Here is a 15,958-nt window from a genome sequence, read left to right as displayed (position 1 = left end):
AGTATTCCTTTCTTTCCTATTTGTATACATCAAGGCCACGTGAGAATCAGAACCCAATCCTCACTAACTCTAGACAGACAAAGGCTTAATCCTCTTCATTCTTGTTGTGTCTAGGCTTATAAACCCCAAAAGTCAGTTTTAAAAAAAAATTTCAGGCTATTGGTGTTTTAGAAGCAACTCTTTAGCCATTTTAATAATTAGCCACCTCATGAAAAGATGGAGATTTGCATATCATTTACACAGTAACAGAATTTGTAATTAAAGGCCATGCTTTCTAAATAAACATAATTTCACAGATATAGTCAGATGACTTTCAAACAACTAAAGAAATGTTTGACCAGGCTAAGTCGCTCATGCCTGTAATCCCAGCACTTTGGGAGGCTGAGGCAGGAGGATCACTTGTGGCCAGGAGCCTGAGACCAGCCTGGGCAACAAAGCAAGACCCTGTCTCTGCTGGGGAGAAAAAAAAAAAAAGGTAAAATAAATGTTTCAGTCTTCACACTGAAAGAAAGAAATCTTCCAGTTAAGAGGAACACATAGTGACTCCACTTAACGTTGCCTATTAGATGAGGCAAGACGATATTTTCCAACGGGCATATAGAAAAAAAAATAATTGATGCTTATTTGCCATATGTATTTTTAAAATTATTTAACCGTAAGTTTCTTTTCTCTTTTGTTCATAAGTTTTTTCCCTGAGTTTCTTTTCTTTTCCTTTACATGGTAATTATTTTTGTCATAATAACGATAATAAAATACTTTTTCTGAACTCCAGAGCTCCATGCTCTGACTACTATAATCAATGGTCTACAACATGGAATGTGCTCACCCAAAGGGGGCACATAAAATGATCTGTTGGAATGTGGGAGGAAAATACTAGACCTTCTCTTTATTTTTCATCTCTTTTAAAAAATTAAGCCCTCCTAATAAGTCATATATAGGCTGACATGGATGCATGTTGGCTACTGACTACACTTGTTTCTATAAGAGTTACTAGAAACAGAATAAGCAGAAAGCACTGAATTAAATTAGTGTTTAACCATACTTGAAATTAAACATAAAAACAAAGATGCTGTCTTATAAAGTCACTTTAATCTGCTTCAGTTTATCTAACTGTGTCTTATTCTGAAATAATTAGTCTTACACTGTAATAGAAATGGAATATGCTGATGACAAAGGGTGTGGAAGTGTGGAACTGGGGTTACTTCAATAAATCTCTAATTTGTGCATAATCCTGAAGCTCACAACCTATTAATAAGTCAGAGTTACTGTTCACTCTCATATTAAAATGCAAAATACAAGGCTAACCTTCAAAGAACTGTTACTACATTCTTCCCCCAATGATAAAAATTTTAAAGTCTGAAAATACCATGTGTTGAAGAGGATATGGCACAATGGAACACTCAAACAGCTGGTGGGAATGTAAGATGGTAACATCAAGTCTAAAAGAATTTGCTTTTGCTTGGTAAAGGTAACTTCCTTAGCTGTTAGACCCAGTAATGTCACTCCTAGGTATATACCCTAGAAAAACTTGTGCACATGTTACCAGGCTACACATACACAAATGCACAAAAGAGCATTGTGCATAACAGTCCCGTACTAGGTTTATCAAAAGAACTGTGATGGAAACATCTATTATGGTACAGCCGAACAAGAAAACGTTAAAGAAAAATGAACATAAAATTTACCTATCTGCATCAATATGAATCAATCTTATAAATATACCATTGGATTAAAGAAGAAAACGCAAAAGATAACAATCAGTAATGACTCCATTTAAAGTTAAAACAGGCAAACTAAATTGTACTGTTTAGGGATACATACATAGATGGTGAAATCGTAAAACACAACAAGGAAGGGATTACCATAAAAATCAGGACAGCAGTTCCTCCAGGTGTTGGAACAGGCATGTGTGTAATTGGAAAGGACACAAAGAGGCTTCTGGGGTGCTGGCAATGTCCTATTTCTTAACGAGTAACATGTGCTTCATAATATATTTGTTTCATAACTTTTATACTGTACATTTACATGTAAAATAAATCCTTTTAAATTATTAATTTTTGGTATTATAACGGTATTGTGGTTATGTTAAATAAGAGTCCTTATCTTTTAGGGTTACTGAAATATTTATGGACAAAATGATATAATGTCTCAGATTTGGCTTCAAAGTAATAGAGGAAAGGATAAAGTGGATGGAATGAGGTGAAGGTTAGACAAGAATTAAAGTTATTGAAGCTGAGAGATGGGTACACAGGGCTCATTATACTATTGTCTACTTCTGAATATGTTTAAAAATATAAGTTTTAAAAAGCCTTTATGGAGATAGCTTAAAAATGAAGACACACCAGTTTCACAAATGGGAATTATATAGATATTCAATACAGGTCTAATCCAAATCCGAACAGGCCTTATGGAAAACCTGACAAATTAATTTTAAAACTGATATGTAATAGTCAAGGACTAAGACTGGCCAAAACACGACAAAAGGTGAACAAAGACAAAGGGATCTGCCTTCCCAGATATCAAAACAGTATTAATGCAAACTCTAGAAGACACTGTGTATCATCGTGTATTGGCACCACGATGAACAAATGGTCAAACAGAATCTAGAGTCTGACTCATGCGCATGTAGGGAAGCCTGATAATGTACACTGCATACCAGTGGGGAGGGGAAAGACTTCTATTTTTTTTTTTTTTTCTTTTTTGAGATGGAGTCTCGCTCTTGTCGCCCAGGCTGGAGTGCAGTGGCGTGATCTCGGCTCATTGCAAGCTCCTCCTCCCAGGTTCATGCCATTCTCCTGCCTCAGCTTCCCAAGTAACTGGGACCACAGGCACCCGCCACCACGCCCAGCTATTTTTTTGTATTTTTAGTAGAGACAGGGTTTCACCGTGTTAGCCAGGACGGTCTCGATCTCCTGACCTCGTGATCTGCCCTCCTCGGCCTCCCAAAGTGCTGGGATTACAGGTGTGAGCCACCGTGCCTGTCCAGGAAAGACTTCTTATGAAGTCGCTGTGGGACAGAGGGTTCCCCATATGAAAAATAAATATAATTAAATCCCTTCTTCAAAAATCCACAAAATCAACTCCAGGCTTCTAAAAAGCAAAATTATTCCACTTTTATAGGGAAATTTGGGTGAATTATCCTTATGAATGAGAGGTAAGAAAAAATTCTTAAGCACAAAAATATAAGCCAAAAAAGGTACTTTGTTAAATCACACATAACCAACAAAGAATTTGTATTCAGAACGTAAGAGGGAAGTCTATGAATAAATAAATTTTAAAAATGTACAAAAGACATGAACAGGCATGTCTTTCACACAAGAGGAAACCATACTGAGCAACAAGCACATGAAGAAGTGCTTTGCTTAACCTCACTAGCAATCAGAAAAGAACAAATACCATGAAATCCCACCTTACCCATCAGACTAACAAAAATTAAAAAGTGAAAAAACAAGCATTAATGAAGATGTTGTGAAAGTGAAACTACGCCACATTAATGTGGGAGCAGTTATCCCTTTGCAAAATAATTTGGCACTATCTTGTGAAACTGATCATGCCCACACCCCACAATTCAGTATTTCTACTTTTAGATATATATGCTACAGAAACAAGTATACTCAAAGTCATGTATATACTGAGATATGTACAAGAATTTACAGCATAGTTTGTAACAGAAAAAAACTTAAAACTAGGAACTACTCAAATGTCCACCAACAGATCATTCACCAACAGATCATTTGTATTGGGTAGGAGTTTGTATCTGTTTGTTGCTGTGCATCATTACATGATATATATATACACACACACACGTATATTTGATTGTATATTTTGACCTGTAATATATATAAGTATATAAAATTATATATATATATATATAAAATTTGTTTTTTGAAACAGGGTTTCACTCTGTTGCCCAGGCTAGAGTGCAGGGATGCGATCCTGGCTCACTACAGCTTCAACCTCCTAGCTCAAGCAATCCTCCTACCTCAGCCTCCCGAGTAGCTGGGACTACAGGCACATACTACCACACACAGCTAATTTTTAAAATTTTTTGTAGAGACAAGGTCCTACTATGTTACACCCCAGGCTGGTCTCGAACCCCTAGGCTCTAGCAATGCTTCCGCCTCAGCCTCCCAAAGTGTTGGGATTATAGGTGCAAGTCACTGCACCTGGCCTGTTTTATAATTTTTGTACCAAATATATTACAGTTTGAAAGAAGATTTAATTTTTCTTTTAAAGATTATTTATTATTTTTGGTGATGTCACATTTTAAGTAATTAAAAATTTGCAACAACCACATGGTTTACAAAGAAATGGCTTGCTTCATCTTGAGGTATGTAGTAAAAAAAAAAAAAAAAAAAAAAGAACACTCCAATCTGAACTGAATAAAAATCAACTCCATTCTGAACCAAAAAACATTAAAGCAAAATTTCTTCTCTGACATTTACAAACTTATAAAAGCATTATACTTTCAAAACATAAATAGCTTTCTACTGCCTTCTTATCCCTTTTCCCCATCTTGAACTCACATCGAATGCTATGGACACTAGCTTACCAACAGTTCTTAATTGGTTAAGGGCACAGAAAACAGTACTGGAGCACCAGAACCTGTCTGTTCCACAGTTTTGAAAAGAGCCTTTCTAGTTTGTTTTTAAGTACATATAGACAAATTCAAACTATCTCCACAGTTATATTAAAGGAGCTGAAGAGGTACAACATACAGTGAATACCATCCACTACATTCCAAAGTGACTATCTACAAGAAAATAGAATAGTCAGTTCTAAGGCAGGGGAGGTAGTTCCAGTATACTAGTCTTTAGAATTTCTAGGTTTAGTGGTACAGTTAAAACATTTGAATCAGTCTTCTATGATGTTTTTCTAAAAAGTAGGGTTTTCATTTCTCAACTGATAAGGCTAATTTTCTTTTCTTTATTTTTTTAGAATCTCTTTCTGTCTCCAGGCTGGAGTACAGTGGCGCAATCTCTGCTCACTGCAAGCTCCGCTTGCCAGGTTCACACCATTCTCCTGCCTCAGCCTACTGAGTAGCTGGGACTACAGGCACCCGCCACCACACCCGGCTAATTTTTTGTATTTTTAGTAGAGACGGGGTTTCACCACATTAGCCAGGATGGTCTCGATCTTCTGACCTCGTGATCTGCCCACCTTGGCCTCCCAAAGTGCTGGGGATACAGGTGTGAGCCACCACGCCAGGGCCTGATAAGGCTAATTTTCTTCTTTTATTAAGTATTTTCATTTAGTTTAAGCATTTTGAGATGACTATGATTTTATAATGTGACTGTGTGAAATTAAATCAGGAACATGTACATTTGTGTTTTCAGAAAAAGGAAAAAAATTGACACTTTTACTATACTCATACCTAATTTAGGGTGTAAAATGTGGTTCCTGAAAATGGAAGTTCTATACAAATCTGTGCCACATGAGGTTATTATTGCATAGTAGCTATGGAGATCCATCATATTTCAACAATCATTTTTCTGTTTTATATAAATCCCCGCATGGAGTGCCCTCAGCTAGAGTTTCCTCTAGCCACCTTTCATGGAATTGTTAGTTCATCCTCTGAGGCTGCAGTAGTAACTTTGATGTTTTCTTTTTTTTTTTTTGAGACAGAGTCTCACTCTGTGGGCCAGACCAGGCTGGAGTGCAGTGGCACGATCTCGGCTCACTGCAACCCTCGCCTCCCAGTCTCAAACAATTCTCCTGCCTCAGCCTCCTGAGTAGCTGGGATTACAGGCATGCGACACCACGCCCGGCTATTTTTTGTATTTTTAGTAGAGACAGGGTTTCACCATGTTGGCCAGGCTGGTCTCGAACTCCTGACCTCAGGTAATCAGCCCGCCTCAGCCTCCCAAAGTGCTGGGATTACAGGCGTGAGCCACTGCACCTGGCCTAACTTTGATGTTTTCTAAAATGTCTAAGGTCTTATAGCAATCCTTAGCTGTCTAACTGATCTATCCCCACTCCATTTCCTCAACCACTTCCCTTGAAGTAACCCTGAACCATCTAAACACTGAGCACACTACACTTCCTTTGTTTCACTGTGGCAAGTCCAGCACCATCACTTGCACATATCCTCATGCCCCCATCCCAACTATCATAGGTTAAAACTATACATCAGAACAACAACAAATGGCAGAAAGAAAAGCCACAAAGGGAATAAGCAACCTTACTGCAGAGCATATTCCATACTCAACTCCAGACAGCTGAGGAGGCTAAATGTGCATGAAGGAGTGAGATGGCTCACTGGACTACAGTGTGCAGTATGGTTTGTCAGTGCTCTCTGTCTGAGCATACAGTAAGTTAAACCACTAGAAAAAAAAGGTATGTTCTTCCACATACTTTGGCTTTTTGCTCTAAACCATTCAATGATTTTCTATTTCACAAAGAATAAAAACCAGTCTTTTCATGACCTGGAAGACCAAACATGAACTGGCCCTTGGTTACCTCTTAGACCTCATTCCCACCACTGGCCCCATGCCTCACAGCCACTCTGCCTTCTCTGATGTTCCACTCACACCCAACCTTGCACTTACTACTCACTGTAAGTGCTTTGCCCTAGGTATTTGTGTACTTTACTCCCTTAAACTCGTGCCTATATAGCACTTAATCTGAGAGGCCTTCACTGAACACACTATTTAAGTTAATATCCCCATTTCTCCAACATCATCCTCTCTTTTCTTGCTTTCTTTTTCCACGGTGCACTTATCACCACCTGATACTTACTATACATACTTATTTGTACAGTAAATACGTCCTCCACTAAAGTGAGAGAAGATGATGGTAAAGATGACATCTGTTGTATTCACTGTTATCTCACCTCTACCTGGCTCATTGTAGAAATACCAGAGTGTTATTGTTACAAATGTACTGTAACTGCGTACATGTCCAAAATAACACATTCCAAGGCCAGGTGTGGTGGCTCATGCCTGCAATCCCCAGCACTTTGGAAGGCTGAGGCAGGAGGATCATTTGAGGTCAGGAGTTCGACATCTGCCTGGCCAACAAGGTGAAACTCCATCTCTACTAAAATATAAAAATTAACTGGGTGTGGTGGCGCATGCCTGTAGTCCCAGCTACTTGGGAGGCTGAGGCAGGAGAATTGTCTGAACCTCGGAGGCGGAGGTTGCAGTGAGCCGAGATTGCACCACTGGACTCCAGCTTGGGAGACAGAGTGAGACTCCTTCTCAAAAAAAAAAAAGAGTAAGATAAAAAAAAGGCTGGGCGCGGTGGCTCACAGCAATAATCCCAGCACTTTGGGAGTTCGAGGTGGGTGGATCAGTTGAAGTCAGGAGTTCGAGACCAGCCTGGCTAACATGGCGAAACCCCATCTCTACTAAAACTACAAAAATTAGCTGGGCATGGTGGAGGGTGCCTGTAATTCCAGCTACTCAGGATGCTGAGGCAGGAGAATTGCTTAAACCCGGGAGGCAGAGGTTGCAGTGAGCCAAGATCACATCATTGCATTCCAGCCTAGGCGACAAGAGCAAAACTCCGTCTCAAAACAAACAAACAAACAAAAACAAAAACAAAATAACACATTCCAGATACAAGCAGCATTACAAAAAATCAGTGCTATGTAGGAAACCATTAGATGGGAAGGCAAATAATATGAATAGAAAAGTGGCTTTTTTTTTTCTGTAAATCAGGGTTCCTTGTTTTTTAAAGCTACCTTAGAAGCTGACCAGTATTCTGATGCTCAATAAGTTGGTGAAGAATTCACTATAGTTCTGTCAACAGCTAACAAATCTTTTTTTTTTTTTTTTTTTTTTTTTGAGATAGAGTCTCGCCCTGTCGCCAGGCTGAAGCACAGCAGCGCAATCTCAGCTCACTGCAACCTCCACCTTGCGGGTTCAAGCAATTCTCCTGCCTCAGCCTCCTGAGTAGCTAGAACTTCAGGCACATAACATCACACTAATTTTTTTTTTTTTTTTAGTAGAGACGGGGTTTCACCATGTTGCCCAGGCTGGTCTCGAACTCCTAAGCTCAGGCAATCCACCTGCCTCGGCCTCTCAAAGTGCTAGGATTACAGGTGTAAGCCACTGCGACCAGCCCTAACAAATCTTTTTAAAAAATTAAATTGCAGGGCAGCAGCCATCCAATTAAAAATCTACAACCTTAGCTATATCTAGCAACAGCAACTACAGCAACAGCAACTACAGCATTACTAAGTTACTAAATTTTGGAATACCACGGCTCAAAACATTGGGGCTCTATTATACCCTGCATTGTACTATATTAAAATGAAGGAGTAGGAGGAGAAAAATGATTATTCTACTATACTCAGAAAAATGCATTCTATTTTCTTCCCAATATTGGGTTGTTCCTTTTTCACACATGGAATGTGCAAGAGCAGGGGGTGATAGGGAACAAGTGGGAGAGTTGGCATGCAGCACTTTATTTCAGTAAATATTTTAGAAAACTTCAGCAGATGACCAAGCAGCTTTAAGATAAGGCAGTCTTGATATTGTTTAGAATACCAAGGATATGTCTTTGTATAATGTAAAGAAACAAAAATTATTAGTGATTCTTTACATCTGTTTCCTGATGCCAACAAGCAAGCTATTCCTCCATTATGGTAACCACAAAGCCCCACTAAGTTTTATGTAATTTTTCTCAGGAATCAAAAAGGTAAGAAATCAGATGTCCATGGAATTTTTATGGAATACTTCACATAAGTATGTATTCATTAAGCAATAACAAACAACTAACATATTAAATGTTGTATTGATATGGGAGTGCTGGGAAGGGAAGTGTGTGGTCCCTTTAAATGATATGGGAGTGGGGACAGGGAAGTGCTGGGTAGAGAAAGGCAGGTCCCTGGCTGGGGCTCCACCCCCACGGACAAACCTAGGTGAGGACAGGCACTCCTGCTTTCGGGCCCAAATGTTGCATTTTCCAAGACCACCCTGGCCCGCCGTGCCCCCATCCTGGGCCTATAAAAACCCAAGACCCTAAGCAGGCAGACACATAGGCAGCCAAACGTCGATAGGAGCACATCAGCAGAAGAAGACACAAGCGGCCAGACGGTGAAAAGACGTCGAGGGAACACGCCTGCAGAAGAGCACACCAACAGACACCAGCATGCCAGCAGGCCATCAACTGGCTGGACGAGGCGGAGTTTGGCCGGGGCAGTTAAAGGAGAGCTGGGACCACCGAGCAGCCCAACTCCAAGGGGAAACCATCTCCTTTCTGGCTCCCTCATCGACAGAGAGCTACTTCCACTCAATAAAACTTTGCACTCCTTCTCCAAGCCCATGTGTAATCCAATTCTTCCAGTACACCAAAGCAAGAACCCAGGACACAGAAAGCCTTCTGTCCTTGTGACAAGGTAGAGGGTCTAACTGAGCTGGTTAACACAAGGCAAACTAAAAAAGCACCCTGTAACACAGGCCTTCTGGCACTTCAGCTATAAAGATTCATCCCTAGACATTGTCCTGGGGTCAGAACCCCACAGCTCCCCGTCTGTATGCTCCCCTAGAGGTTTGAGCAGCAGGGCACTGAAGAAGCGAGCCACACCCCCATCGCATGGCTTCTAGGGGGACAAGGGAACTTTTCCTGTTTCAGTATGAGAGAAACTCAAGTTGCAAATCCTCTGTGTAGCAGAAAATGTATTTCTGATGTCTCATAACTCCAGAGCCTTATGCTCCTGCCATTTAAATACCTAATCTGTGTCTTCCTATATTAGCTATTGGTGAGTATACATTTATCATATATTGAAGAGAATTCACTTTATTATATACCCTTTATTATATATCACGTCACTGCACTCCAGCCTGGGCAGCAGAATGAGACTCCATCTCAAATACATAAATAAATAAATAAAATAAAATAAATTCAATGCAATCCAAAAAAAAAAAAAAATCTAAGATTTACATACGTATTATGAAATATCTCAAACAAGAAAAAAAATAAAGAAAATATAATAAGAAAACATGTAACCACAATCCAGCTTTTAAAAAAGACATCACCAATAGAGTTAGAAAAGAAGAGCTAAGAAAAAATTTCCCCTATGACACAGCAAAACATACTAAGTACAGCAATTAAAACAATATGGTAGGGCACAGTGGCTCATGCCTGTAATCCCAGCACTTCGGGAGGCTGAGGCAGGTGAATCACTTGAGATTGGGAGTTATGTGTACAATTATATTTTTAAAATTTAATCCTTATTTTTCCTCTTATGTTGTTACAAATATAAATAAAACAAAATATCAATTCATTTGTTCAGCCAGCCAACAATCAATCATGTATACCTACACTCTCCAAGATATTATATTTGATCCTGAAGATACAAAGTTAACATGGTGAAGACCCATAAATAATTCAAAATGTTGTGGGAGAGACTGTAGAATAGTTATTTACCATGCAAAAGGTTCCATGCTATAATAGAAAAATGAACTAAAGAGCTGTGGGAATACAGATGAGTATTATCTCATTCAGGGGAAAGCTGGGGAAATTTTTATGTAAGTAACATTTTATTTAGGCACCTTAAAAAATGAAAAGGAGGCCAGGTGCAGTGGCTCACACCTGTAATCCCAGCACTTTGGGAGGCAGAGGCGGGTAGATCACCTGAGGTCAGGAGTTCGAGACCAGCCTGACGAACATGGTGAAACCCTGTCTCTATTAAAAGTACAAAATTAGCCAGGCATGGTGGCACATGCCTGTAATCCCAGCTACTCAAGAGGCTCAGGCAAGAGAATCACTTGAACCCAGGAGGCGGAAGTTGCAGTGAGCCGAGATCACGCCATTGCACTCCAGCCTGGGCAATAAGAGTGAAACTCCGACTTAATAAAAAACAGAATTTGGAGGCTGGAGGGCAGGATTTTGGTAGAGGTAACAATATGTGCATATATTAGAGGGCACAAAAACAAAGCATATACCAAGAAGTCAGTCAAGACCACTTACAAGCTATATGACTCTGGGCAAAAAACCAAACCTGTTTCAACTGAAAAATAAGAACAATGATATCTTCCTCAGAGGGTTGCTCTGAGGAAAATGAGATGGTAAGCTGAGAGGAATATGATGGCAATATGGCTGTCACATCTTCCACCCACTGACTTCCAAGGCTGATTTATCTGTTTTACCTCAGGTTACTGTCTCCTTTCTCTCTCACTATTTCTCCAGAAGCTATTTGACAGCAGAACACCTCCTCTCAGTCATGTACAATGAATGGTCTAGGAGAGTTCTTGACATATAGTATTTACTTTAAAAACATTATTTCTTTTTAAACACATGTTCTGAGTTCCACTGAACATATGTGGTATTCTCTAGAACTGCTTTGCAATTACTGCTAGGATCCCAATCCTCAGTTTGAGAACTAGTGGAAAGTTTAATAAGCACCCCACCTGATGTGTCCACATACTTCATACTTACAGGCTGAGGCTGTTCTGCAATACAGCAGTTGAAACACAACCAGAATTCACTCATGCTTACAGTCCACAGTATAAATGAGCACCAATGAAGGTTCCAAATCTCAACTCAGGAAGTTCCAAAGATATGCTCCTCAATACGATGATGTCCAGTGATGCCAAGATGAAATTTTATTATTTCACCGTGTTTTTGTTCCTGGAAGTCAAGTATCTTACACAGTCAATTTAATAAAGAAAAATTTGGATTGTTTCCTTTCTTTGCTTCTGGTTCTACAGAGGCTCCTTTCTGAACCACGACGAAGGTATAAAAATTGTTGTCTTGACCCAGGGACTATAACAGATAGTCTAGGGAAAAAAAAGAAAAAGTAAAAAAAGGTTAAACTTTACTTATCCTTGAAAGCTTTTATTTCTTAAAATAAATATTACCCAAAAAAGTAAACACTGAAAAAAATCAAGATTTTAACAAACTGATATTCATTCAACAAATTATTTTTTGAGCAACTTTTTGAGTGTCAAGTTCTAGGTGTAGTAGTAAAAGTAGGCAGAAATCTTCGCCTTTGTGGGGCATCCTATTTTATGATTATAAAAGTATGGATTATTTTAATGAGTTAATTTTTAAAAATCACTAATTAGAACATTATGACTGCCACATACAAGTTTCTAATTCCAAGAAGAAATAATGATCACCATTTTCATATAGGCTTCTTCAGTTGAGTCCTTTATTCTCACAGACAACTCAGACAGTAATTGACACAGCAATGAATTATAAGGAGATAAGCAGGTGTAGTTCATCAAAAACCATAAACAAACTTATTACTTTATCCACTGGAATTAGAGCTGTACATGAAAAAGGGGTAGAGGTTAAGTTAGGCTTTCTTCTGTGAATCGAGCTATTAGATCCCTACCACTCCCACCACTCCTACCATCATTACTAGAACGCATGTTAGTCAAAATACCTTATATCCCACCATGGCAAACCAAGCTGAGTCTATCAGAATCCTTGTCAGGCAATTTTCTATCTGCAGTTAGACGAAGAGTTAAACCTATTTTTTCTTTCTGACTGCCAAGCTGTTGACTTTAAGGATGTCCTTAGTCAATAATATCCTATACCTCATGTGGAAGATGGTTTTGAGGTAATAATGCTGACAAGCAGCGGCAAAAGAGAAGTGGGAAGTCAAGATGACATGAATCTCTGATTCTAGGCATCCCTAAGACCAGTTTCACCTGTGCACCAGACGTTTGGTTTTGTAAGGCAACATATCTCCCTCTTCAGCCTGAAGTTATGATGAAGTGGGTTTATATCACTTGCAGACTACTACAACAGTCAAGTGAAGATGTCCAATAGACAGTTTGATATACAGATCTGAAGCCAAGGAGAAGTTTTGCAATCATCAAATTATGACTAAAGCAATGAATGACCTCTAGGCAAAACAGTATCATGACAAGCAAAGTGTGCTCAACAGAGTCCTCTGAGTAAGAACAGCATTTAAATCATAGGTAGAAAAAGAGAAGTCTACTAAGGAGGTTTGGGTGTTACCAGAATTAGAAGAGGAAAATCCGTTAAATGTGGTGTCACTGGAGCCTGTTTCAAGGAGAAAGTGGGTGGCAGTGTTAACTGCCACTGAGATAGGAAAGACTGAGGACTATTCCATAGACTGTGCAGCAAACACAGTGTGGCCCTGGCAACAGCAGTTTCAGTAAAGTAGTGTGGGTAGAAATCAGATTACAGGAGGTTACGTGAGTGAAAGGCAAGCAGCAGAGTCAACAAGTGTAGACAATGTTTGCAAGAAAAATGGATATAAAGTTTAAAAAGTAGAGTGGTAGAATGAAGAAAATGAGCCTTCCTTGAAATGAAAAGATCAAAGACTAAAGATGTATCAATCTGACTGTGTTCAAAGAGATGTTAACATTTTTGTCCCAAATGGCGAAATATAAATCACTTATCTGTAAATTCTGGAAAGAGACCTCATACATTTATAAGCTTTGCAAACTATAGATCAGTAACAACCACATTACAGGATCACAGAGTCCTGAACATTAAGTGAAATTAAATTCCTGCCTTTTGCTTTTTCCAAAGCCATGACTCTAAACCTGGAAAGACAGAAGTGACGGTAATTTTTGTAGCTGTACAGATGAAGATGTAATGTGAAGTTAAGGCACACATCCTCAGTGTCACAAATCTGGGTAGTATAACAAAGCATGAATTCAGGACCCTGATTCTACAGTCCAGAGGACAAGTCCTCTAACATACAGGAAAATGACATGTTAAGATTTAAGCATATGTCCAAGGAATATCAAAAGAAAGAAAAGTTTACATTTTTGCCATTAATTAAAATCCAGAACCTGGAATGTTTATTTAAGCAGAGATGAACATTCCTTATCTCACCCAAACTCTAAACCAAGGAAGTGGCAGTCTTTGGCCAATGAATTGGGTAAATACTGTGAAGTTTTATAAGCTCAAAGAATAGTATCACTTATTTCCTCCATCCAATCCTCTTAGCAGGAATATAAGAGAAAAGGCTTAAATATACAGTCTCATGAACATTATTTCAGTGCTGCTATTTAACAAGTTTAATTTCACCCTGGATCAAAAATCTTGCCCATTAAGAAGCCTTTGTGAAATTAAAAAAAAAAAAATTTTTGAGATAGGGTCTCACTGTGTTGCCCAGGCTGGAATGCAGTGGCATGATCACAGCTCACTGCAGCCTTGACTTTCTGAGCTCAGGTGATCCTCCTGCCTTAGCCTCCCAAGTAGCTGGGACTACAGGTGTGTGCTGCCACACTTTGCTAATTTTTTATTTTGTGTAGAGACGGTCTCACTGTCTTGCCCAGGCTGAGCTCAAACTGCTGAGCTCACACTTCAGCCTCCCAAAGTGCTGGGATTATAGACATGAGCCACCGCACCTGGCCTAAAGTACAATAACTTCTGTTGCTACATGTTTCCATTTAGATGATGGATCTGCTAAAATATATTTTCAAACCAAGATGTTTGCAATTCCATGGATTTTTATTTAAGTAAATATATGGATCTTAAAATGTTTCAGACATGCTTTGGAATGTGGTATCAATACATCTTCTATCTTCTTGCTTTTCTAAACAAATTTCCTTTTTTTAGAACGGTTTTCTAAAGTATGTATATGTAAAACATATTTACATATAAACACCTTCAAGGAAGTATTGAATTCTTCACAAAAAACTTCAACACTGCCACTAATAACTATACTAATAATTACTTTCACTTCTTGAGCTGAAAGCTGCTTAAAACATGACCATTTTAAAAACCTATACTTTTTGAAATCTTTAGATAACAAAAGGAGAGTCATTTTACAATAACATCAACATATAAACTTGGCTTTAAATACAGCTCAGCAAATTCCACACATAACTAAGGGGTCAGACTGGTCTACAGCACAAGAGAGTATTTTAACAACCTCATAGATTCATATAAGACATAAGATTTTAGAAAGGGAAGGGACTTTTAAAGAGAACATCATGGAACTTGGTCATTAAATAGCTTATCCAAGGCCACTTAGCTAGTGAGCTTCCTTAAATTTGCTTACAAATGAGATTGACATGAGGAGAAAAGTGCAATAGTATTCTGTACTCAAAATATTATCCACTATCAGTTCCCCTCCTCCTCCTTTTTGCCACCTAAATCAAATGCTACAGATACCAGCTTCCTACCTGCATGAAGTTTTGCTGCTGACAACTTAATGAAGTTAAATTCTAACATCCTACCCGCAATTTAATACAAATGCTTTTTCAGTCAACTTCCAAAGAAAAATAATAATGTTTTGATGTGAAAAACTAGACAGTGGGGCATGTCAGGTAACTAAGTTTTTTTTTTTTAATCTAAAATATTTTAACTCAGTTCAGGTATTAAGTATGCTCAGTTTGTGTGGAAACTGAATAAAAAATTCAGAATTTGGACTTTGAAATAAAAGATCTGTGACAGTTATAGCACTAATTTTTTAGAAATGTTAGTTCAGGCAAGTGACAAACTCTATCACTCTGTTCCCTCTCTCCCTCTCTCCCTCTCTTCTCTCTCTTCTCTTTCTCTCTTTCTTTCTTTTTCTTTTTTTGAGACAGAGTTTCAGCTGTGTTGCCCAGGCTGCAGTGCAGTGGAGCAATCCTGGCTCACTGCAGCCTTGACTTCTCAGGTTCAAATGATCCTCCCACCTCAGCCTCCGAAGTAGCTGGGACTACAGGTACATGCCACCACATTTGGCTAACTTTTGAATTTTTTGTAGAGACAAGGTCTCACTATGTTGCCCAGGCTTACCCTCAGTTTTCTTAGTTATAAAATGAAATACTGCATTGCCATTTCACAGGTCTGAAATGAGGATTAAATTAGCTAATATATATGAAGGTACAGTATATATTATAAAGAGCATACAGGCTGAATATCCCTTTTCCTAAATGCTTGGGACCAGAAGTAATGTAGATTTCAGATTTTCTTGTAGTTTGAAATACTTGCATTATACTTATCCTACTGGACACCCTAAATCTGAAAATTTGAAATCCAAAATGCTCCAGTGAACATTTCCTTAGACCATGTCAGCACTCAAAAAATTCTG

At 38.7% G+C, this 15,958-nt stretch overlaps 1 protein-coding gene across 8 annotated transcripts in view; it reads right to left on the bottom strand.

Annotated features, from left to right (window-relative positions):
• The window catches only part of CDC42SE2 (CDC42 small effector 2), a 184,453-nt gene that overhangs the window by 28,154 nt on the left and 140,341 nt on the right, over positions 1–15,958 (bottom strand). For all 8 annotated transcript variants that reach the window (XM_054488147.2, XM_054488146.2, XM_054488145.2 and 5 more), the window contains one exon: positions 11,386–11,726. In XM_054488147.2, the coding sequence (XP_054344122.1) occupies positions 11,386–11,439 (54 nt within the window). In that variant the 5' untranslated portion in view covers positions 11,440–11,726. The remainder of the gene's footprint in view (positions 1–11,385; positions 11,727–15,958) is intronic.

The sequence above is a fragment of the Pongo pygmaeus genome, chromosome 4 (genome assembly GCF_028885625.2).
Source record: "Pongo pygmaeus isolate AG05252 chromosome 4, NHGRI_mPonPyg2-v2.0_pri, whole genome shotgun sequence".
Lineage (NCBI taxonomy): Eukaryota > Metazoa > Chordata > Mammalia > Primates > Hominidae > Pongo > Pongo pygmaeus.
This window is presented reverse-complemented; position numbering and strand designations above follow the sequence as displayed.